The 26896-nt window shown below is 40.1% G+C and overlaps 1 protein-coding gene across 1 annotated transcript in view; it reads left to right on the forward strand.

Annotated features, from left to right (window-relative positions):
• The window catches only part of cdh2 (cadherin 2, type 1, N-cadherin (neuronal)), a 130600-nt gene that overhangs the window by 58300 nt on the left and 45404 nt on the right, over nt 1–26896 (forward strand). Inside the window, exon 3 of the mRNA XM_061979518.2 lies at nt 21318–21523. Coding sequence (XP_061835502.1) covers nt 21318–21523 — 206 coding nt within the window. The remainder of the gene's footprint in view (nt 1–21317; nt 21524–26896) is intronic.

A 26896-nucleotide genomic window follows, 5' to 3' on the forward strand; every position in this document is an offset into this window, starting at 1 on the left:
ATATATTGCCTTTTAAATCAATGTCGAATCGATACCTAACTTCTGGAAGGCCAACTTGCCGAGCACAAATCGAAATTCTTGAAATTCAGGAATATAAATCAATCTATCCATGTATATAAATCAGTCTTTACACCCATATTTAATTGCCTATCTGTCATTCATTATTTGCCTAATGAGTGTAAAAATGTGTAATGCACTAGCATGTGTTCCAAAACATCTGGAGCTCGACTAAAATTGTACGTCCACACCGACGGCAGAGTGAGTTCCAAACCACTACCGCAGTCCTTTCCTTGCTGTTCCTACAGACACGGGGGCCACCTGATGTTCATGCCACCGCCGTAGATGTTTGTGTGACTCTGACCATCTTGTCTGGCACAGCACAAGAACATACCATCAATCCTCACATTAAAAACCCCATAAGTCTGGAAACATTTCCACAGGCTGTCTTTCCAAGCCGAGACATGCTTGTGGTTTGGTGTTATGTTATAACTTCAGACAAACTAAGTACAGATGTTTGTGTTTGGAGTCATTATCAAACCCCTCACCCTCCCTCTTCCCCACGCACAGCCCTTCTTCCTCCCCCTTCTTGATTCCCCCTTTCTCTTCCGCCCTCCTTCTACTTCCCCTAATCTGGGACTCATTGTGTCTGTAATAAAGCACAGCTGCACACATCCCTTCCTGAACCCCACTCAGTTGAGCTGATTACATGGGAGTAAAGAGTCCAGTCACACAGCCATGCTCCCTGAACACAGATAATACATGTTCGAGGGGACTCTTCCTTGTGCAGGACCCAAGCCAATACTCGTCGTTACTGTATAGGTACAAAAGTTGTGCATGTTTTGTTTAAATTCACTGTATGACACTGTCTTGGTTGGCTGCTTGGACGGTGCTAAGATACTTCAAAGTCAAAGGGACAAAAGTGTTTATTATGACGTACTTGCAGCAATGCCATATTATACTGCGACTGGATCCTTGCCATACTTCACTGGAGTGTTTGGCAGCGATCTGATGGCAGTATAGTTTGATTACCATGGCAACAGCCAAGGCATCCAGGTCAGCGCTACATTTGCAGCACTTGCAAAGGCTTTTAAGCAGATTTCTTTGTGTACTGTTGGTGAACTGTCCATGTTATCCATTTAAAAATATGGTTCTTTCATCCTTGGGACAGAAAACTTTAAATAACCTTAATTAGTGTCGAGCAGGTTAAAGTAGATTTGAAGCGAAATAGGCCCCGTTTACACCGCACACCAAATCTGATTTTTGTGTTCTCAAGTGACACAGATAGGATTTTTTTTAACCAGTCTAAAACTTCCAAAGCCATCAAATTCAGGCCACATCAAGAGTTACCGTATTTTTCGGACTATAAGTCGCAGGGGTGCGAGTTATACTCAGGAGCGACTTATGTGTGAAATTATTAACACATTACCGTAAAATATCAAATAATATTATTTAGCTCATTCACGTAAGAGACTAGACGTATAAGATTTCATGGGATTTAGCGATTAGGAATGACAGATTGTTTAGTAAACTATAGCATGTTCTATATGTTATGGTTATTTGAATGACTCTTACCATAATATGTTACGTTAACATACCAGGCACGTTCTCAGTTGGTTATTTATGCGTCATATAACGTACACTTATTCAGCCTGTTGTTCACTATTCTTTATTTATTTTAAATTGCCTTTCAAATGTCTATTCTTGGTGTTGGGTTTTTATCAAATAAATTTTCCCCAAAAATGCGACCTATACTCCAGTGCGACTTATATGTGTTTTTTTCCTTCTTTTATTATGCATTTTCGGCCGGTGCGACTTATACTCCGGAGCGACTTATACTCCGAAAAATACGGTGGTCCAAATTTGATTGTAATCTGATCTTTTCAAATGTAACTTCAGAGGCAATGCGACCTGAATGTGTCTTTTTCGTCAGCTTTTGGTGAGCTAACATCATACGCAGCCCGCTAGCGTAAGTGTACTTCATCACAATATCTGATTTCAGTGAACAAAGTATTTTTTTAACCGGTCAATTTTTGATGCTTCACTAGTCAATAATGCGCAAGTAATAGGCTGTATGTAATATAAGAATACATATTTTGATTCTGAATAGCGATTCTTGAAGGACCGGAATTGACGCTGTCGCTGTTAATTGCTTAAGTTGTTTACTTACGTGAGTGGAAAAAAAAGAAGGCTAAGGTAGATCCGCGCTGATGTCTGTGTTGCCTCTACTTAACAGCCATAAAAATATTAGAACCCTCTCAAATATACTACACTATATATATCCACATTATATTATACATTATATTCATTTAATTTATTTTCACGTAAAAAAACACTAATTTTTAAGATGTGGCGACTTATATTTTTTGTAGTGGTCAACTTCCTTTGTTTTCACTTTATCGGAACTGTGCATGCAAGTGACGTCGAGGCCACATTGGGGACTGTCCGCGTTTATACTGGAGTCTGTTAAAGATTACATTTTACTTGCAGTGTAAACAGGCAGCTGGAAAAAATCTGATTTAGAAAAAAATCAAGATTTGGGCCACTTTGGCCTGCAGTGTAAACGTGGTCATTGAGGCAGTTCTTGCTGAGTAGTTCAACTGACACAGTACAAAGATAAAACATTTCGGATGCTGTATGTATTATATACATATGTTATGAGGGCTGTCAAGTGATAATTGTTTTAATCAAATTAATCACACCCTAAAACTGTGATTAATCATGATTAGTCACAGGTGCTTGCATAAATACAATTTGCTTAAGAAAATACCCCAACATTTGGATATAAATGCAATTGTGTAGTTAGAATGTCATAAATGTTTTGCTGAACTGCAAGTCATTGATTTGCCCAAAACTTGGTGACAGTACCTATAGTAATTATTAAGTGCCCATTGGTAATACCTTGCAAACAAGGTACCGTTACTACTCGATAATGTAGTACCGTATTTTCCGCACTATAAGGCGCACCGGATTATTAGCCGCACCTTCTATGAATTACATATTTCATAATTTTGTCCACCAATAAGCCGCCCCGGACTAAAAGCCGCGCCTACGCTGCGCTAAAGTGAATGTCAAAAAAACGCTGCGCTAAAGTGAATGTCAAAAAAACAGTCAGATAGTTCAGTCAAACTTTAATAATATATTGAAAACCAGCGTTCTAACAACTCTGTCCCAAAATGTACGCAAATGTGCAATCACAAACATAGTAAAATTCAAAATGGTGTAGAGCAATAGTAACATAATGTTGCTCGAACGTTAATGTCACAACACACAAAATAAACATAGCGCTCACCTTCTGAAGTTATTCTTCATTCGTAAATCCTTCGAATTCTTCGTCTTCGGTGTCCGAATTGAAAAGTTGCGCAAGCGTGGGATCCAAAATGGCCGGTTCCGTCTCGTAGAAGTCATCGGGAGTCAGTGTCGCTGTTGTTCTGTGAATCCTGCCTTCCGGAAAGCTCGGACCACAGTTGTGACCGAAATATCTGCCCAAGCATTTACGATCCACTGGCAAATGTTGGCGTATGTCGTCCGAGGCTGTCTGCCCGTCTTAGTGAAGGTGTGTTCGCCTTCGGAGCTGTGTGAAAAAAGCCACCCGGCCTCTTCGCGTAAACTTCCCTTAACCACTCGCTCATCTTTTCTTCATCCATCCATCCCTTCGAGTTAGCTTTTATGATGACGCCGGCTGGAAAGGTCTCTTTTGGCAAGGTCTTCCTTTTGAATATCACCATGAGTGGAAGTTAGCATGGCAAGCTAGAACCACAGTGAAGGATGACTTCTCATTCCCTGTGGAGCGAATATTCACCGTACGTGCTCCCGTTCCACAGTGCGGTTCAGTTGCTGTGAAATACGGTAGTAATCCGTGTGCGGATGGAGAGATTGCGTCTTTTTATGAACCGGATCGTTTAGTAGGAGCCATTTTGTGGTCTTTACAGATGTAAACAGGAAATGAAACGTACGGTGATATCCGCGCGTTTTTTCTTCTTCTTCCGGGGGCGGGTGAAGCGCTTCCTGTTCTATGGGGGCGGGTGAAGCGCTTCCTGTTCTATGGGGGCGGGTGCTTTCCTTGGCGGTTGCTTGCGTAGAAGAAGAAGCGCTTCCTGTTCTACCGGGAAAAAAGATGGCGGCTGTTTACCGAAGTTGCGAGACCGAAACTTTATGAAAATGAATCGTAATAAAGCGCACCGGGTTATTAGGCGCACTGTCAGCTTTTGAGAAAAATTGTGGTTTTTAGGTGCGCCTTATAGTGCGGAAAATACGGTAAACACACTCATAAAAAACTTAACATAGTGCACCATTTAAATCTGCATTTACTTTTAAGTTTCACCAGTTGTTTAAACAAGCTTGTTTACCTCTTCAGATGCCGATTTTTTCTTTTTTTGGTACAATGCAACCCTAGACGACCAAATCAATTCACATTCAGCCAGTAGTTGAACCTTGATGCTCTTGTTTGTGTAGTAGTACAGTAGGTTCATCCTTGCTGTAGTTGTGCATATTCCAAAGTATCGTACGATGGATCAGCAATACCAACAAGTTACCTCAGTTTTATCGGAAGTTCTCTTTTGAAACAAAATTGTCAGCTTCTCATTGTGTTCACAGTATTAATGTGCGCATTTGCTGGGTTAAGCCTTAACCCGCATTTATTCATATTTGATAACGCGCTAATACATTTTTATTAAGCATATAGGTTAACACGTTAACAGCTCTAATATATATGTATATATGTAAAAGGGCTGCCAAACGATTAAAATATTTATTGCGATGATCGCATTTTGTTCGAAGTTAACTCAAAATTGATCGCGATAATCGCAAACACACCATCCATGCCTGAAAAGTGATTGGAGGAGAATGTGGAAGTGTTGTTGTGTGTCTGGGGAAGTGCGGACTCACGGAGACTATAAAGTGTGTACACGAGAGGTAAAACCTGTTGGAATTGTGCCATTTGTAAAAATAGCATCAGACATTGTGTAAGTATATTATATAACTTTTAATTTATTTTCACTTAAAAAAAAAAGCCAACGTATTTTCAAAGTGTGGCGGTAATAAAAATGCTGTGGCGGTTCGCCACATTCAATTACATTAAGGGGAAACCCAGCACATATATGTATAATATATAAATATGTATGTATGCACACACATACACACATACATATACATACATATATATATATAATATATATATATATATATATATATACATATATATATATACATATATATATATACATATATATATATATATACATACATACATATGTATATATATATATATATATATACATATTAGAGATGCGCGGTTTGCGGGCACAACCGCGGAGTCCGCGATTATCCGCGGATCGGGCGGATGAAATTAAAAAAAAATTGATTTTATCCGCGGGTCGGGTCAGGTGGTTGAAATAAAAAAAAATTCGATTTTAAATAGATTCAGGCGGGTGGCAGTTAAACCAATTTGGAAATATATATACATAGTTAAATGTTGTTACCCACATACGAAAAACGAGCAGGCACCTGCTGCATATGCCACAACAGAAGAAAAAAAAAAAAAGAGATGGACACTTTTACGGAGCGGAGAAGGGACGCCTCGCTCCAATGCAGCACAGACATTCGCGTGCCACGCTGTCACGACCCAGACGCACACCAGTGCGCAATCATATGGGAGCCGCGCTGAGCGCACCTCCAAGCGCGTCTCGCTGCCGGCGACGGCCGGGTATATGGGCCCGACGCTCCAGCGCCATCCATTTTCAGGGCTAGTTGATTCGGCAGGTGGGTTGTTACACACTCCTTAGCGGGTTCCAACTTCCATGGCCACCGTCCTAGCTGCTGTCTATATCAACCAGGGTGAGCCCCACCCCTTTCGTGAGCGCACTGCGCGCGGAGTGACCCCTGTTACGAGCCCCCGGCCACGGGGGTGGCGCGGTGGTGACCCTGGACGTGCGTCGGGCCCTTCTCGCGGATCGCCTCAGCTACGGCTCCCGGTGGGGCCCTCTCGGGGGAAGGGGCCTCGATCCCGGACCCCGGCGAGGCGTCCCTTCTCCGCTCCGTAAAAGTGTCCATCTCTTTTTTTTCTTTTTCTTCTGTTGTGGCATATGCTGCAGGTGCCTGCTCGTTTTTCGTATGTGGGTAACAACATTTAACTATGTATATATATTTCCGAATTGGTTTAACTGCCACCCGCCTGAATCTATTTAAAATCTAATTTTTTTCTATTTCAACCACCCGACCCGACCCGACCCGACCCGCGGATAAAATCTAATTTTTTTTAATTTCATCCGCCCGATCCGCGGATAATCCGCGGACTCCGCGGTTGTGCCCGCAAACCGCGCATCTCTACCGCGCGCAGTGTGCGCTCACGAAAGGGGTGGGGCTCACCCTGGTTGATATAGACAGCAGGACGGTGGCCATGGAAGTCGGAACCCGCTAAGGAATGTGTAACAACCCACCTGCCGAATCAACTAGCCCTGAAAATGGATGGCGCTGGGGCGTCGGGACCATACCCGGCCGTCGCCGGCAGCGAGACGCGCTTGGAGGTGCGCTCAGCGCGGCTCCCATATGATTGCGCACTGGTGTGTGCGTCTGGGTCGTGACAGCGTGGCACGCGAATGTCTGTGCTGCATTGGATCAGTCTCCTTTCTTTAACAGGCAAAAGCTTTATAACCTCACTAATGCCTTGCATCGTCTATATTAGATATATAAAAACGGGCGGGTGCGGTTCTGATCAAATTTTACATCGGGTGGATGGCGGATGGTTGACGACTTTCTGATGCGGTTGCGGATGAAATAATTGCCTATCCGCGCATCTCTAATACATATATACATACATACATATATATATATATATATATACATATATATACATATATATATATATATATATATATATATACATATATATATATATATATATATATATATATATGCAATTGCCCTAATATTTCCAACTGTTATGTTGGTTTAAGTCAAGCGGCACATAACAAGCTGTCAAAGTTTGTACAGCCAAGCCTCTGTCAAATTTAAAAGCTTTAAAAAGCAACATTGGGCTTGTCTTTATTCCCGCCTCCGTTCCTTGTCAAGCACAGGCTAATTGTGTTTCAAGCGAAATTTGACACGTATTGATCCAAACATGCACACACACACCGTGTGTATTGGCAGCGGCTCTAATCATTCTCTTTGAAGAGGCGTAGTTTTCCTTGCTTGCATTGTTTTTTCATACCTTTTTCCTCAGGCTTGCAGAGCCGGTGCCTCTATAGCCCTGGGTTGGTTTGTTTTGCTATCATGAAGGGGTTTAATAGAAAGACTCCCCAGTATTTCTGGAAGTAAGGCATAGGGCGGCATGTGAGTTAAAAGGGAGATAATGTGCCGTGTCATTTGCTTTGTTCAGCTAGAAAGGCATTTAGGCACCTCTGTGGATTTTTTTGTTTCATTTATGCTATTTGTTTTAAAATAGATTTTAATCTGATCCTTTGTGCGATTATTGTTTATGCAGCACGAAAAGCTATAAAAATGTAAAATGAAATGTTCTGCTTCCTGAGGTTCAGCCTCTCAGTCGCCATCATACTGCATAACAGTACTTTCCAAGGGCTGTCAGCCTCATCTTTTGTCTGCTGCTTTGTTCCTCGGCCAAAGAAGATTCACATGCCTTCTGTTCCTGCCCAAAAGGCAGAAAAGCAGAAATTGTTCTCCAAAAATCCAGCATCCAGCTACATTACACATGACGTCATTCGACGGCACTCAAAACGACCACTCTCCCACAATACACTATATAACCCCCCCCCCTTTTTCTATAATTGGCTTTCAAAACAAAGCACATACAGTACGTTTGTGCTTGTGTTTGTAATTGGACACAATGGAGCGTTTCAATCTTTACCTAAGCTCACGGTTGAAATGGAATTGACTGACAGCAGACCTTGACAGAAGAGACTCGACATACAATGCCAACAAACTGCACCTTTCTCATTGGCTTGCACCTTCTTCTGCAAACTAGCATTGGCATTATTTTTGCATAGGTTTAAAATGCACACCTCATAATCCATCACATGAAATTATTGACATTATTGACATGGAGATTAGCTTTTTCTATAGATATTTTTTGAAAGGTGCATCACGTACGAGGTGTGTCACGTATGAAGACTCCTCGTCATGCATGAGATTATTATAATAGAAGTTTCCAGGTCTGGGTTCCTGCCTCACTAAGTGAACCGCATACCGGATAAGCACGCAAGGAGGTTTGACAGTCTGTCAGGATTTAATCACGTCGTAATGTACGTCGTGTCAATTTCATCAAAACTGATAACATGCGACTTTCTTGCCGGTCAGTCTCCGTAGATAATGGCTTTTGTCTTCTCGCTTAATCATTTGCATAACCTTTGCTCAGTGGAAATCAAAAGATTTAATGAACTGTGTGCACTGTTGTCTCTCAGTAAAGTCGCCCATCGCCCGAATGTTTAATCTGATGGATCACCGCGGTATGTCTTTTATATTTAGTTCCGGATGTCTATTTGATTGAATCCTCAAACCATTGTTCATTCCCATGCTCAAATACGAAATAAACTATTTTGTGGTAAACATTTTATGATGATCAAATTGTCCAATAGTCCAATACAATACCCCCACCACTTCTATATCTTTAGATATTACTTCCTCGTCCATCTGTCTGCCAGAATGCAGCTTGGTTGTAACTCGCTCCCTGCACAGATGACAAATATGCACGCTGTCAGGAATTTAATGGAAACAATATGTCTCCACTCTTTGCTAAGCATACAGTTGTGCTGAGAAACTGGCCTACATTCGTTGACCGCAGTGATTTACATGCTAACCCAAAAAGTGTTATCTTCCATTTTAAACCAAGTTGTGGGAAAGGATCCTTATTTTATTTGTCAAGGATCCTTATTTTATTTGTCAAGTTGTCTAATTTACTTATTTAAGATGACGAGGAGTTCCTGGCATGGCGAATGACAGACGATATTTATTGCTTACTACCACAGTCAGATCAGAGGACATAACTGTAGCGAGTTTCCCATGTGCTTCAAAAGCAGGAGAAGGCATTGACATCTCACAACGCAAGTCACCTAATCTGTTTTTCCATAAAAAGCTCTCCGCACACTGATGGTCCCTGTGGGGGAACTATTGGCACACTTATGGACTTGTTTCTGGTTTTTCTCTCTCAGCCGCAAGAGGAGACAACTCCTGCCATCAAAATGTCGTTTTAAGATCCTATAAAATTCCAACAAGGTTACATCAAGGAACATTACATGGTTACACTTCCACAATTCAACATGTCTGAAAAAGAGGAAGTCAAGTTTTTTTCTTCCTACCCTTTCTCCATGTTGAAACATTTAACGTATTTTTCGACTATAAGTCGCAGTTTTTATCATAGTTTGGCCGGGGGTGCAACTTATACTCAGGAGTGACTTATGTGTGAAATTATTAAAACATTACCGTAAAATATCAAATAATATTATTCAGCTCATTCGCGTAAGAGACTAGACGTATACGATTTCATGGGATTTCGCGATTAGGAGTGACAGATTGTTTGGTAAACGTATAGCATGTTCTATATGTTATAGTTATTAGAATGACTCTTACCATAATATGTTACGTTAAAGGGGAACATTATCACCAGACATATGTAAGCGTCAATATATACCTTGATGTTGCAGAAAAAAGGCCATATTTTTTTTTAACCGATTTTCGAACTCTAAATGGGTGAATTTTGGCAAATTAAACGCCTTTCTATTATTCGCTCTCGGAGCGATGACGTCACAACGAGACGTCACATCGGGAAGCAATCCGCCATTTTCTCAAACACATTACAAACACCGAGTCAAATCAGCTCTGTTATTTCCCGTTTTTTCGACTGTTTTCCGTACCTTGGAGACATCATGCCTCGTGGGTGTGTTGTCGGAGGGTGTAACAACACCAACAGGGACGGATTCAAGTTGCACCAGTGGCCCAAAGATGCCAAAGTGGCAAGAAATTGGACGTTGTTCCGCACACTTTACCGACGAAAGCTATGCTACGACGGAGATGGCAAGAATGTGTGGATATCCTGCGACACTCAAAGCAGATGCATTTCCAACTGGACTGGACAGATCAGCTTTCAGGAAAAGAGAGCGGATGAGGGTATGTCTACAGAATATATTAATTGATGAAAACTGGGCTGTCTGCACTCTCAAAGTGCATGTTGTTGCCAAATGTATTTCATATGCTGTAAACCTAGTTCATAGTTGTTAGTTTCCTTTAATGCCAAACAAACACATACCAATCGTTGGTTAGAAGGCGATGGCCGAATTCGTCTTCGTTTTCTCCCGTGTCGCTGGCTGTCGTGTCGTTTTCGTCGGTTACGCTTGCATACGGTTCAAACCGATATGGCTCAATAGCTTCAGTTTCTTCTTCAATTTCGTTTTCGCTACCTGCCTCCACACTACAACCATCCGTTTCAATACATTCGTAATCTGTTGAATCGCTTAAGCCGCTGAAATCCGAGTCTGAATCCGAGCTAATGTCGCTATACCTTGCCGTTCTAACCGCCATGTTTGTTTGTATTGGCATCACTGTGTGACGTCACAGGAAAATGGACGGGTGTATATAACGATGGTTAAAATCAGGCACTTTGAAGCTTTTTTTAGGGATATTGCGTGATGAGTAAAATTTTGAAAAAAACTTCGAAAAATAAAATAAGCCACTGGGAACTGATTTTTAATGGTTTTACCCCTTCTGAAATTGTGATAATGTTCCCCTTTAACATACCAGGCACGTTCTCAGTTGGTTATTTATGCGTCATATAACGTACACTTATTCAGCCTGTTGTTCACTATTCTTTATTTATTTTAAATTGCCTTTCAAATGTCTATTCTTGGTGTTGGGTTTTATCAAATACATTTCCCCAAAAAATGCGACTTATACTCCAGTGCGACTTATATATGTTTTTTTCCTTCTTTATTATGCATTTTCGGCCGGTGCGACTTATACTCCGGAGCGATTTATACTCCGAAAAATACGGTACTAATGGCTTTCTTCACTTTCTTTGTTTAAGACATAGCTTACTACGGAATAAAAAAAAACATACTTACAGAAACACTGTCTAATAATAACATGAGTTATGTGTTATAACATCAGTTTATGCAAAAAATTAGTGTGTGCTATTTTATAAACTGACTCATAATAGTACATTACTTAAGGTACTCTAGCCAGTCGCACATGTTACCCGATATATTAAAAATGCTAGGTTTTTAGTGTTGTGTGGTTATATCAATGATTAAAGGGGCCCTATTATGCAAAACCAACTTTTCTAGCCTGATGTTACCTGCTTATGTGTATTTGGGATCGGCATAAGTCCTGAAATGTGAAATCAAACTGTGGAGGAATTGCAGATATATTTATAAAACCAATCTTGCCTTTCTTTCTACTTCCTCCAAACGGTCCATATGGAATTTATCAGCCCTGTGACGTTTTTCCTGCCATCAAAACGTCTTTTAAGATCCTATACAATTCCAACAAGGTTACATCAAGGAACATTACATGGTTACACTTCCACAATTCAACATGTCTGAAGAAGTAGTAAAGCTTTTTTCTTCCTATCCTTTCTCCATGTTGAAGCATTTACTAATGGCTTTGTTCACTTCCTGTGTTTAAAGCCATAGCTTACTGCGGAATAAAATAAAATAAAAACACACTTACAGAAAAATTGTGTAATAATAACATGAGTTAAACTCCATTAGTTTATACAATATATCAATCAATCAATCAATCAATCAATCAATGTTTATTTATATAGCCCTAAATCACAAGTGTCTCAAAGGGCTGCACAAGCCACAACGACATCCTCGGTACAGAGCCCACATAAGGGCAAGGAAAAACTCACCCCAGTGGGACGTCGATGTGAATGACAATGAGAAACCTTGGAGAGGACCGCACATGTATGTTACCCAAAATATTAAAATGCTAGGTTTTTAGTATTGTGTGGTTATATCAATGTTTAAATTTTATTGTGCAAAACCAACTTTTCTAACCTGATTGTACCTGCTTATGTGTATTTGGGATCTGCATAAGTCCTGAAATGTGAAATCAAACCGTGGAGGAAATGCAGACATATTTATAAAACAATCTTGCCTTCCGTTCTACTTCCTCCAAACGGTTCCTATGGAATTTGTCAGCCCTGTGAGGTTTTTCAGACCTATGACGTCTGCGAATATCTCTATATATGGTAAAGGCTTACTCAAAGGTCTTTGCATGAGTCTGCCATTTATTTATTTAATGTTTTAGTCCAAATGACAGAATGGTATTAAATGGTATTGTTGGTTGTTTTAATTAGCACAAGTCATTACACAAACTTTCATCCTCATCTGAAGTACAAAAGTTCCTTATTTTTAATTTATTGGATTTGTGGCAAGAAGTCTCTCTTCCTGTGCAAACCAATTCAAAGAGTCTTGCCTTAGAAACCCGCGCCAGTACAAAGATGGATTTTCTATTGAACTCATTTTAATGACAGGCTCGGTGACTACTATTTTTGGTAATGGAGGAGACAATGAAACGGTAAGTAACAACAGAAGGTTAGAAATGTGTGTATGACGTTAGCTTGTGTTGTTGTGTAGCTAGACAACAGCGTCACGGCAAGATAAATAAATAAATGATAAATGGGTTGTACTTGTATAGCGCTTTTCTACCTTCAAGGTACTCAAAGCGCTTTGACACTACTTCCACATTTACCCATTCACACACACATTCACACACTGATGGAGGGAGCTGCCATGCAAGGCGCTAACCAGCACCCATCAGGAGCAAGGGTGAAGTGTCTTGCTCAGGACACAACGGACATGACGAGGTTGGTACTAGGTGGGGATTGAACCAGGGACCCTCGGGTCGCGCACGGCCATTCTTCCACTGCGCCACGCCGTCTCAAGATAAAGAATGATTTTCCTAAAACTATTTTAATTGAATCAGTGCTTACTGGTTTTGGCAATATACTGGTAAGTAGGGATGTCCGATAATGGCTTTTTGCCGATATCCAATATTCCCCAACTCTTTAATTACCGATACCAATATCAACCGATATATACAGTCGTGGAATAAACACATTATTATGCCTAATTTGGACGATAAGGTACTTTTTTTTTTTTTATTAATAACATAAGATAAATAAATTAAAAACATTTTCTTGAATAAAAAAGAAAGTAAAACAATATAAAAACAGTTACATAGAAACTAGTAATTAATGAAAATTAGTAACATTAACTGTTAAAGGTTAGTACTATTAGTGGACCAGCAGCACGCACAATCATGTGTGCTTACGGACTGTATCCCTTGCAGACTGTATTGATATATATTGATATATAATGTAGGAACCAGAATATTAATAACAGAAAGAAACAACCCTTTTGTGTGAATGAGTGTAAATGGGGGAGGGAGGTTTTTTGGGTTGGTGCACTAATTGTAAGTGTATCTTGTGTTTTTTATGGTGATTTAATAAAAAAAAAAAAGAAAACAATGCCGATACAGATACCTATAATAAAAAAAAATGACACCGATAATTTCCGATATTACATTTTAACGCATTTATCGGCCGATAATATTATCGGACATCTCTACTGGTAAGTTATATAAGTCGTTAATCCGTAGATCGTGTCCATGTATCATTTGCTCATTTCCTTTTTCATTTCAAACCAAAACAGAAAAAACTAATTATTTTTTAAATATTTTTTAATAGTAAAACAAACAAACAAAATTGAATGTTTTGTTTTATAGCCAGACAAGAAATGAAAAACGTCAAAACAAGTACTTTTAAGTCGACTTTTGCTTGCCGGTAAACAAACGTAGAAGAAGACAGTGGATGACTGTACTATCATAGTGAACTACGATTTAAAAGTTATTCAGAGTCGTGTATGTTGTTTTCTGTGTTAACCAGGCCAACTAACTTAATATTTATGGATAGGTCTGAAGCTGCTGAAAGATGTGAAGCGTTAAAGTATAAAAAAAAATCATATATGACTTGGTGAAGAAGGAGCTGAGCCGGAAGGCAAAGCTCTCAATTTACCGGTCGATCTACGTTCCCATCCTCACCTATGGTCATAAGCTGTGGGTTATGACCGAAAGGACAAGATCACGGGTACAAGCAGCCGAAATTAGTTTCCTCCGCCGGGTGGCGGGGCTCTCCCTTAGAGATAGGGTGAGAAGCTCTGCCATCCGGGGCAAGCGCAACGTAAAGCTGCTTCCCCCTAACATGGAGAGGAGCCAGATGAGGTGGTTCGGGCATCTGGTCAGGATGCCACCTGTTTAGGGCACGTCCGACCGGTAGGAGGCCACGAGGAAAACTCAGGACACGTTGGGAAGACTATGTCTCCCGGCTGGCCTGGGAACGCCTCGGGATCCCCCGAGAGGAGCTGGACGAAGTGGCTGGGGAGAGGGAAGTCTGGGCTTCCCTGCTTAGGCTGCTGCCCCCGCGACCCGACCTCGGATAAGCGGAAGAAGATGGATGGATGGATGGATATATGACTTACTCATAACACTTTATAAGTTTGTCCATTTTTCGGCAAAGAGGAATAGTGGGAGTGTTTGGGGGAAAAAATGGATTGTTCCAAAAATATTAATGCATCATAATCAGTGTTGTTATGAATTATTGACCTACTAAAAGCTATAATTACTTCATCTAAAGTATTGCACTTTTCAACTCATTTTTAGAAAATAGTGCATATTTTGTGTTTTCTTTCCAAATAAATTATGGTGTTTTTTTGTTTTTGTTTTTACAAAAAAGCATTAAACATAAGAGACATTAAAAACAATTTTAAAAAACCCTGAAAAGTTTGGTTTGGCCTAAAAATAAAATCCCCAATTTCTTCACATAAAATTAGATTTCCGATTTTTTCCGATTTTTCCCTATTTAAAAAAAAAAAAAACCAAAAAACCTTGAATACAAATGACAGAGATAATTCAAAAAACATTTTTATTTTTAATTATTAAAACCAGCAGTTTGAAATTACACTGCATACACTGCATCTTACTCTTGGCAACATTCTAATTTGTATAATGTTGTTCTTTTTAGACCAGATATAAATTGTACTTTTTATGGAATACTTTTCAAATAATTACATTAAGAGCTTCCCTTAGGAAGCAACACTTCTGCTTGAATATAATACTTTTGTTAACAAAAATGTGGCATTGCACATTTTGCATGCAAACAATCTCCAACACTGAGGTCAATAAAGTGCAAACTTCCCCCTTGAATAACATACTTCTGCAAAGAAAAAATGTCATAATTAAACACTGTATCCAAATAAATAACGAAGTACAACATTGAGAGGACTATGGATATACTGGTATTAGGGCTGGACGATATGGCCTTTTATTAATATCTCGATATTTTTAGGCCATGTCACGATACACGATATATATCTTGATATTTTGCCTTAGCCCTGAATTAGCACTTGATGCATATAATCACAGCAGTATGATGATTCTATGTGTCTACATCAAAACATTCTTGTTTATACTGCATTAATATATGCTACTTTTAAACTTTCATGCAGAGAGGGAAATCACAACTAAGTCAATTTACCATAACTGTATTTATTAAACAGTTATTAAGCAGTGGCACAAACATTCATGTCATTTCCATAACAGAAAGTGCAAGATTGTCAGAGACATTTTAAAACAAGCTATTAGTGCACTTTTGTGCATGATGTCACTAAGATGACATATCAAAACAACACTAAATTAAAGTGCACTTTTTGTACAGAACACCACGACAATAGTTTAAAACAAATAAAGTGCACATTTGTGCATGATGTCACACAAGATATTTCAATAACTGTCAAATAAAAATGAGCTGCATAATAGGAAATCCAGTAGTGTATGTCCTTCGCTATGTGGTAGGTTCCTGCGGACGTTATCTCCTTCTGTTGTTGACTATTTTTTTCATACGGTGTTGATGTGGAAATGGTTGCTTGGGCATTTTGTGGGTGTGGCACCGACCGGAGATGTTGACATGCGGCGTCTCAAGCACTCTTCATTCTCTAGCGGGTGACTTTTCAAATGATGCTACATATTAGCAGTAATGCTACTTTTTGTAGCAATGCTTTTGCCGCATACTTGACATATTACGGTTGTCTGTTTAACATCTTCCCGCTTGAAGCCAAACCACTGCCAGACGATGGACCCCCTGCTGTTTTTCTTGGGAATTAATTATTCCTTCATTTGTTACCAGATTCACACCTTCTTTCTCTCATATTACCACTCGCGCCACTCCGCTAGCACCACAGCTAACGTTTCCCATGCTGCTACCTCTCTGCTCGGCGAGGGTGTATGAGGTTGCACGCGCGACAGTATGTGACGTATGTAAGAAGGTGCGCTTGTTTTATGTCTCTGTGAGAAGGAGAGACAAGAAAGAGTGAGAAACGCCTGTAGTGTAACCGCAGCTAAAAGCAACTGCGTGAGAACGTAAACTGAAAATATCTCGATATAGTAATTTTCTATATCGCACAGAGACAAACCCGCGATATATCAAGTATATTCAATATATCTCCCAACCCTAACTGGTATACACTAGTTATCTCATTGCACAACAGAACATTTCTTGAAATATATATTACTGATAAAACAATGTTGGACTATTTGTAAAGGATCTATTTTAAACATTTGTTCTCCAACCTCACATGGGTTTAGTTAAGTTTGATAAAAAGTAGCTTTTGTTTTTCAGCCGCTTCTCACCTGCTATTCAATAAGTCTTTGTGGACTGCACAAAAAGACCAGTGGTTTAATCCTGAATTTTAAAAAGAAAATAGACCTTCATGTTTCAAGAACAATGAGTGATTTGTCATTCTATTGACATTCACCTGTTAACAACCTAAAGCTTTGCCAGAAGTCCTCATGAAGACAACCTATAAACACCCCCAAAGTTTCAAGCTGCTCGTATAAATAATTCTAGCGAGTAGTATATAGTATGGCTCTTGCGACACAATAGTCCACAATGATTGCTAATGATTGTACTGTTTAAGTATTGAATAATTGTATTATCTTAACCTGCCTGTGTAAATATTTGCTACTGTATACCCCTCAAAGCCCGTCACTTGCTGCAGACGTTCCTAATGCCAGCTATTAAAAAAAAGAAAAAGAGTGTCAACTTGAATTCTCCTTTTTTTGCAGATAAACTGGATTTGCCTGGGGAATAAGGGGCTATCACTAAATGTCAGTTTAAGAAGCTCACAGCGGATGGTTAAGCTATCTTTTGCTTAGCTGGAGTACTTAGTACTTTATGTGGGATTAGACAACCAATAGTATTTTGCTCCCGGTCAAAGCACATAGCCTTTGTAGCCTATGCAAATAAGAATAGAAGAAGACTGTTGGACTGTTTTCAACCAACACAAACCAAAACAATATCTTTAGCGTCACTTTACCTGATCTGTGGAGCGAATCTCAGTCACCCATGGTGTTTATCACTCTGCTATCCAAGGTGGATGAGTGTGATAAGAGAAGTACTGTCTGTATGCCCATTCGGGATGTCTTCATAAAGCATTCTCAGTAGGATTTATTCAAATGTGGCCTTCTTGTGTGAATTGTTAAATGGTAATACTTGAATGAAGCAAAAACACTTCATGTCATGTTTTTCTCCCCTCCACATTTAAAAACCATAGCATATTTTTAGACTAAACTGCAAATGCACAGGACTGCTTTGCTCGTTTAAAGTGGAGTGCATCACTCGAACGCCTTTTATCTTTATTTACAGATCCAAGCTTTAGCTCAGTTCCAAGCAGTTGACTTTCTCTGAAGTGTTTTCTACCAAATGCTCACATTTCAGCTATGTAGTATGCAAGTATGGTTGCAATTATTTTTCGTCCTTTTGTTCAACTAAAAAAAACAACTAATGCCCCCGAAATACAATTACCATGGTTATAAGGCGCACCGCCGATGAATGGTCTATTTTTGATCTATTTTCATATATAAGGTGCACTGGATTATAGTGTGCATTAAAGGGGTCATATTATTTATTATTTTCTAAATTGAAAACACTTTCTTGTGGTCTACATAACATGTGATGGTGTTTTTTTTGTCAAATTGTTGCATGGATTATGTTTTACAGACCATCTTCAAGCCGCTTTCTGACAGTCGCTTCCGGATTCGCCGTTTTGTGGGCGGTCTTATTTACGTGGCTCACCTTCGGCAGTGTCTTCTCCCCGTCATTTTTGTTGTAGCGGTGTAGCGTGCAAGACCGGTAGTGGAAGAACTGTTTTAATGTTATTCAGACTTTACTTAAATCAATAACGGAGCGGAATCTTCTCATCCGAAAACAACAACAAGGCCCGTGAAAAAACGTCCGACCGTAACTCTCTAATAACTTAAGTTCCTTGGGTGAATAATGTAAACTCACTACACCGGTATGTTTTAGCGCTTTCATGGCGGGTTTACTGACAGATCTAAGTAAGAACTTTACATTACTTTATATTAGAAATGGCAACAGCGGCGGATGAATGTCACAACAAAAAGATAGAGAAAAATATCGACTACCAAGGCCGACGCGCAATTGTTCAGGATTTATGCAGATCCCAAATGCAGATCAGCAGGTACCAGAAGGTAAGAAAAGTTGCTTTTGCATATTGCGAAACAAAACGTTGGATAATGTCTTACCTTATACACACACCATAATAATACTCGTATGTTTAATGCGGCGACAATTCATCAAGCGGTGCGGCTTCAAAGCTTACCAAAGTCGTACTAAAACATTTTGATAGATTTTTGAGCGCTGTGTGTAATGTTCTATATTTTCAAAGGGAACATATAACATTTTGGTGTTGTTTACTTGAGTCATATTGCAGTCTACATATCTCTTGCGTAACTGCCATCTACTGGTCACACGTATCATTACACCATGTACCAAATAAAATTGCTTCGAGGTTGGTAAGCAAAACCAGAATTATTCCGTACATCCGGGTTATAAGGCGCACTGTCGAGCTTTGAGGAAAAAAAAAGGATTCTAAGTGCGCCTTTTGTCCGGAAAATATGATATGTAAAAGTGCCTTTGGATAAATAATCGGACTCTGCGAATGATATACAAGTGTAACTTTATTCAATAGCACACAATTACATGTTCACATTGCAACAGCAGTCGTGTGGCAAAACAGTGTTAATGCATGTTTGTAGTAATTGCTTGTCAAATGCTGGAAGAAATAACACAAAGAGTGTGTGTACATAAGAATTCTGGACTACACATGTGTTGTCATGGGTGATGTGGGAGCTGGCATGGATCTATTACTGTACATATCTAGCTACTGGGAAATCTTTTGTAAACTGAGTCATACTCAACCGTTGGTGACCTCACTTGCTGGCAAATGAATGACTGTATGCTAGGATGATCACCCATGAGACGTTTACAGCTTGTCACATTTACAACACATTGGTGTGTGGGAGGGGAAGGGGGGACAAGTGTTTTCTTACTTGAAACCAGAGTCACGGAGGCATAAAATTGTGAGATTACAAAACACTTTCTTTCCCCCCCCCATGTGCAGTCACAAGAGTCCACATTCCATCATCCAAATTAAAAGGATCTCTCGCTATCGCTCTCTTATTTGTGTCCGTACGAGTTAGTATTATCACGTGACGGAGCGAACAATAGAGCGCCACTATGGCACTTTGGGGTTAGTCAGGGTTTTTGTGTTGCTTGTTAGTGATGGGGGTTTGGGGGGGCCTGCGAAGTTTGAATAGGATCATTGAGTCAGAGGTAATACCAGGCCCCGGTGCAGGGCATTAGTTGGACAGGCTATTCTGCTGACGGGGCCCGTCCGTCCCCACCCACCCACTTCTTTTTTAACCCTCAGCCCCCTCCCCTTGCTGCATCGGCATTTCTTTCCGCATGGAAGGGCTTTATCCTGGTACCCATGACGACATGTCTGATGGGGCGTGGCGGCCACATCCGGCCTGATAGCTTGGCAGACTACTTACTCCTGGACATTAGGTTTTAGTCTGTTTCATCGAACATCGGGAAAAAAAGAATAGCCATATTATGCAAAACAGAGGAGGCGGGTTCTCAGGAGGTTTAACACATTGAATCGTTCACGTTTGATAAATGAACACGCACACATGGGACGTTCCCATTTATTTTCATTGGAAACGGTTACGCTTGCAGGGACTGACTGCCGAAGAGCCACCCTAGGGTGTTTTCGTCTCCAAGTTCCAAACAATGTTCAAGAGTTTTAGCTTCGTGCAGCACAAAAACACACATCGGGGGAGGCAAGGCTGTCAAGTCATCCACTGCATATGTTTTATAAGAGCTAGAGGAACACGGACTGCAGCCTTTTTTTTTCGGAGTAAGCTGGGACGTATCGTTAAAGTCGTCTGGATAGAAATAGCTAAAAGGTGTCTGCTGCTTCGCACAGGCCTAGCAATAAAGTAAACATTCATCTCTGTCGTCGCAGATTTATTACTAACAGGGGCGTGAAACATTCAGGCTATTCAATTAGGCCTAGAGGTTAAACTTATGATCCCGAGCTGATCTACTGCATCCTGTGCTCTAGCCCTAGAGGAACTTCATCTGTTGCAAGTGCAAAATGATTCTCGGAAGACATCGCTGGGTCCCTAAGGTAGCAGGAGAAAGAAAGATGAGGTGCCCGCCTTGCGGGCTTTTGTTAAGTAATGGCATATCTCCTTTAATAATTCAGAGTTCCCCCACAACAATATACGGGTCTTATCTTTGTCTTTGTGCCATTCTGTGCACTGTAAAGATGAGGGATGCTAGCTTGAGAAATGAGCCAAGACAGATGGATCGTATACTAGTAGATAAAATGTCAGTATGGCTGTACCGTGTTTGTGTGTCCGAGTGCCCATGCTTGGAGACTCTCCTACACTTGCGATTCAGTTGTAACAAGGTGTTGTAAGGCTGCTACTGAGGCTCCGTTGGGACCGAGCCTCCCCCCCCCTACAATGAGGCACCTGTCTACCCCATGTGTGTATGTTGTGATGAAATAAACATCACAAGCCGTCACTTGTGCCTGTGGAGGAGCTGGTGACAGCGACTCTTCTGTCCACTGTATGAAGAACAAAGCTTGCACGTGAAGGTCCTTGATAGATTATACGGAGACCCTGTGTGAAATCACAAATTGTAGATATACTATTTTCCCTAATAGTGCTTTTTAGTTTTCCCCTGTTCAAACTCTATATTCCTCCGCACCTGTTTTGAGGGATACCTTAGGGACACAGCTTGAAGTGAATAATGTATTGCCGAGGAAGGAAGGAATCTTCCGATGTTATGTGTTTGTCTAGCTGTCTGTCTTCCACCCCCTTGGTCTTTGTCCTTTTAAGATTATTTTTTTCTTCATTCTCATCTTAATCTCTCTCCACTACAGTGAGGTTTGTCGACTGCGGCAGAAGTGGTGTGGTGCGGCTGGAATGCAACAACCCAGCTGACTACAGGATAGAGGCCGACGGAGAGATCTATGCTGCCAGGAGTCTCTCCGGACCCCAAACGTCCCCGTTGTTGATCAAGGCCATTGACGACACCACTCAACAGCAATGGATTACCCTTGTTCGACTGATGCCCCACGGCCAGCAGGTGAAAAAGCAATGCATCTCCATACTTGACTGCAGCAGAAAGCCGCAATGATCAATCCAACACTGCATTCACAGATGGCTAGTTCCCCAAATTGCAGCAGGTGTTCCATGGGCCGAGATAGATGCTTGCTAATTAAAACTTAATATGTCAATTTAGTCGGCAGCACAAACATATACTTAACACGGTCAGCGGTTAGCAAGAGCAGATGAACAAGCGGCTCCTCATAAAATATATTTCAGCGAGCACGTCTTATGGCCGTAAGCCTGTTGCCTCGCCATCTGAAAGGGGGAGGCGTCTCTCGTGTTAGAGGAGACAGTAAGCATCTGTTGGAGCTCTAAAGCGAGGATTAAACAGTTCTCCTGGACAAGACGAGCAGTCGTCTGCGATTAATTACAATGTCCGACTGCTCATATGTCAACGTTGTCTTTGGCTCACGATAAGAGAAGGTTCACATGGAAATCAAAAAGCTGCTGCACATGACATATCAGTCTTTCTTGTAGTCAGGAAATGAGAGCAAGTTCTAAAGGCTGTCTTGCTTTGGAGGGTTTAACTGCAGTGCCAGGGAATTGTGTGATCATGCTCAGCAAGACATGTTTTGTTTCAGCTTTGCATGCTTCACAGCAGACAGACCTAACTGTTAGCCTTTATTAATAATCACAGTCTGGTACAGTGAGTACACCACTCACATTGCAGAAACCGTTTTTTTATTATTTTATTATTGCAGAAACCGTTTTTTTAATATTTTATTATTGTGTATCTTCTCAAGAGACAGGGAGAAATTCAACTTGGATATGCTTTATTATTGTAGAAATGAAACACAAGGACAGTATTTTCCGGACCATAGGGCACACCGGATTTTAAGGCGCACTGCCGATGGTCTATTTTTGATCTTTTTTTCATATATAAAGGCGCACCGGATTATAGGGCGCATTAAAGGAGTCATATTTTTTTTTCTTTTCTAAATGTAAAACACTTCCTTGTGGTCTACATAACATGTGATGGTGGTTCTTTGGTCAAAATGTTGCAGAGATTATGTTTTACAGATTATCTTCAAGCCACTTTCTGACAGTCACTTACGGATGCGCCGTTTTGTGGACGGTCTTATGTACGTGGCTCACCTTCGACATCCCGCTCTCCCCGTCATCTTTGTTGCAGCGGTGTAGCGTGCAATGACGGGAGTGGAAGAAGTGTCAAAAGATGTAACTTACTGTTTTAATGACATTCAGACTTTACTTCAATCAATAACGGCGCGGAATCTCTTCATCCGGAAACAACAACAAGGCCGGAAATATGTCCCGTGAAAAACCGTCCGACCGGAACTCTAATAATTAAAGTTCCATGGGTGAATAATGTAAACTCACTACACCGGTATGTTTAAGCGCTTTCATGGCGAGTTTACTGACAGATATAAGTAAGAACTTTACACTACTTTATATTAGAAATGGCAACAGCAGAGGATGAATGTCCCATAACAAGAAGATAGAGAAAAAGAAGAAGCTTATGGACTACGGGGTCGACACGGACTACAAAGGCGGATGCGCGCAATTTTTCAGGATTTATGCAGATCCAAAATACAGATCAGCAGGTACCAGAAGGTAAGAAAAGTTGCTTTTGCATAATATTGCAAAATAAAATACCAGATAATATGTCTTACCTTATATACACACACCATAATAATACTCGTATGTTTAATGCACCGACAATCCAAGCGGTGCGGCTTCATAGCTTACCTAAGTTGTACTGAAACATTGTGATATATTTTTGAGCACCGTGTGTAATGTTCTATATTTTCAATGGAACATATAAAATGTTGGTGTTGTTTACTTGAGTCATATTGCCATCATATTGCAGTATGTACGTATCTCCTATATTTGACTGCATTCGACTGGTCACACTGATGATTTTACACCATGTACCAAATAAAATTGCTTCGAGGTCAGTATGCAAAACCAGAATTATTCCGTACATTAGGCACACCGGGTTATAAGGTGCACTGTCGAGTTTTGAGAAAAAAAAACATTTTAAGTGCGCCTTATAGTCCGAAAAATATGGTAGTCATGGTACAGCTTGTGTAGCAGTATAGATGTATAGCGATTCTTGAACATTCTTGAACATGGTTCGTAAATCGAAAAGTTTGTATAGTTTTGAAGCAGGGTAAATATTGGGTTCTAGACTCGACAAAAGTTGCTATTTTAGAAACAAAAAACACTTTGAAGACACTTTAATGTATATAAATCCAGTGTGCTTACTAGTAATCAACCACAGAAGACACTACGCAATTCAAACCATTGAGAAACAATGTAAGGCGGGTCTTGGCGTTTCTCTTTCACACACTTCAGCTGTACGTTGTTTAAGGTTTAAATTGTGTGATTGGTTGAATGTAGGCACACCTCAAATACGCACACGCGGATAAAATCTATGTACGCAGATCGGAATGCACACATTCGGAGTGATATGCAGACACAGAAATTAGTACACACACACGCGAATTGGGTTACAGGCACGCAAATTGAGAGACACGCTTGCAAATAATTTTGCTACATGAATACTTCCATAACAGTGGAACCTCGATTTACAAGCTGAACTGTGCTGTACGTGTGCTCTGCCAACACGGACGCGCACACACAGAAGTCCCTTTGGTGCTTTCACAAACGATCAGAAATCACAAAAAATTTCTTAACTTTAACAACCATATTGTTTCAATAATAAACATTTAAAAAAGTAAAATCCACTTACAGCACATAGCGCTGATTCTGATTAACATCGGCAAAGAAGCAGCTCATGATAGGAAAAAGACCAGACAGAGATAGAAAAGGGGAGGAGCCTGCCCTTAGAAGAGGCACTGCTGAATGTACACAGAGACATGGTTCGCACACACAGAGGCAGATTTGGCACAACCTAAAAGCTTGTAAACCAAAAAGTTTGCAAATAGAGGGGTTCGTAAATCGATATTCCACTCTGTAGTATTTTCACTCTTATTCCTCTCACATTTTTAATCTGAACCATTCAACTTTTAAAATGTTCAGTTCATTCATGACATACGTGCTACCTTTTCTTTATTTTCTACCAAGACATTTTTCCCCATTCGAAACAAATGGGCACGTTTTCAAACTTCCGTATTTCCTGTATTTTTCATCCAACTCAAAACATTCCTCTCATCCTGGACATTCAATCTAACCATTTTCAAGGTTCCAAAAATTCCCATTTTCTTCAAAATCCCACCTTTCAATCCAAAATTTTACAACCATTCCTTTGTTAAATTATTTCACTTATTCAGGAAATTCAGGCTATCTATGTTTTATGTCTAAAAAAAAATCCAAGTGTCCCCCCTTTTTCCATATCGCTTACTCTATTAAAAAGTATTGCCACATTTCTCAACCGATTCAAACCATTTCAATGTCATAATGCTCCTTGATAATGTTGGTTGCTAGCATGCTAATTTTAGCATGTAACATGTAAGCTTTTCGAACTACATCTGCAGGTGTACACCTCAGAGTCATATGTTTTGCTTTTTGACCAATGATAACATTAGCATGCTAGCTTTTTTGACTAATTTTGCAAGTATACAACTCGAGTCATAATTTGGATACTTAATGCACGCTAACCTTTGGGTATTAGCTTTTTGTTTTAAATCTATTTTTGCAGGTATACACTACACAGTCATATATTCTGGCATTTAATGCTAGCTTCTATAGCTAATTTTGCAAGTATACACCTATGAGTCGTATTTGTTATTTTACGTTACCTGACAATGTCGTGATAGCGTGTTAACTGTTAGCATTTCAGTTTGGCTATGACTTTTCAGCATTCACACTTTTTCTATTTACCGTATTTTTCGGACTATAAGTCGCAGTTTTTTTCATAGTTTGGCCGGGCTCCAGTGCAACTTATATATGTTTTTTTCTTCTTTATTATGCATTTTCGGCAGGTGCGACATATACTACGGTGCGACTTATAGTCCGAAAAATACGGTACATTTATTGTCTAATTTTGGTGGCAACACAAGTGAGCATCAAAATAAATGGGTCTTGCTTACAAGCATGATGGCGGTAGTCTTATGGTGCGGGAATGCATAAGGGATGCAGATACTGGGGAGAGGTGGTTCATTGAGGGCAACATTCACTCCAACATGAACTGTGACATAGTAAAGCTGAACATGAACCCCTCCCTTGGGAAACTGGGCTGCTCACATTAAATATTGACACTATGGACGCAATGTGGACATGTTCCCTGTGAGGTGTACACACTTGTGTTGCCAGCTATTTAGACAATGATGTCTGTGTGTTGACCTATTTCACAGGACAATACATCTATGCTGCTATATGAAATCTGTACACTGACTACCGTACTTTCCAGACCAGAGGGCAACCCGGATTATAAGGTGCACTGCCGATGAGTGTCAAAAGATGGAGCTAACTGTTTTAATGACATTCAGACTTGACTTAAATCAATAACGGAGCAGCGTCTTCTCATCCGGAAACAACAACAAGGCCGGAAATGTGTCCCGTGAAAAACCGTCCGACCGCAACTCTCTAATAACTAAAGTTCCTTGGGTGAATAATAAAAACTCAATACACCGGTATGTTTTAGCGCTTTCATGACGAGTTTACTGACAGATATAAGTAAGAACTTTACACTTCTCTATATTAGAAATGGCAACAGCGGAAGATGAATGTCCTATAACAAGAAGATATGAGAAAATGAAGTTTATAGACTATTGTTTCGGCAAGGACTACAAAGGCGCAAGTGCACAATTTTTCAGAATTTATGCAGATCCCAAATACAGATCAGCAGGTACCAGAAGATAAGAAGTTGTTATTGCATAATATTGCGAAACAAAACGCCAGATAATGTCTTACCTTATACACACACCATAATAATACTCGTATGTTGAAACACATCAAGCGGTGCGGCTTCAGAGCTTACCAAAGTCGTACTAAAACATTTTGATAGATTTTTGAGCGCCGTGTGTAATGTACTATATTTTCAATGGAACATATAAAATGTTGGTGTTGTTTACTTGAGTTGTTTACTTGAGTCATATTGCCATCATAGTGCAGTCTCCACGTATCTCTTATGTTTGTCTGCCATCTACTGGTCACACTTATCATTGCACCATGTACTAAATAAAATTGCATCGAGGTCGGTAAGCACAACCAGAATTATTCCGTACATTAGGCGCACCGTTGAGTTTTGAGAAAAAAAAGTGTGCCTTATAGTCCAGAAAATACGGTACTTTTCTTTCATTTTTAAAGAAATCTTAAAGAATATGTAAAAATGGATGCTATGGTTGATATCCAAACACTGCCTTTGTAACATAACAGCATCCTTTTGTTGGGTCGGCGTGTATTAGTGGGGCGTAGCTAACATGGT

Source organism: Nerophis lumbriciformis, linkage group LG19 (assembly GCF_033978685.3).
Source record: "Nerophis lumbriciformis linkage group LG19, RoL_Nlum_v2.1, whole genome shotgun sequence".
In the NCBI taxonomy this organism is placed as follows: domain Eukaryota; kingdom Metazoa; phylum Chordata; class Actinopteri; order Syngnathiformes; family Syngnathidae; genus Nerophis; species Nerophis lumbriciformis.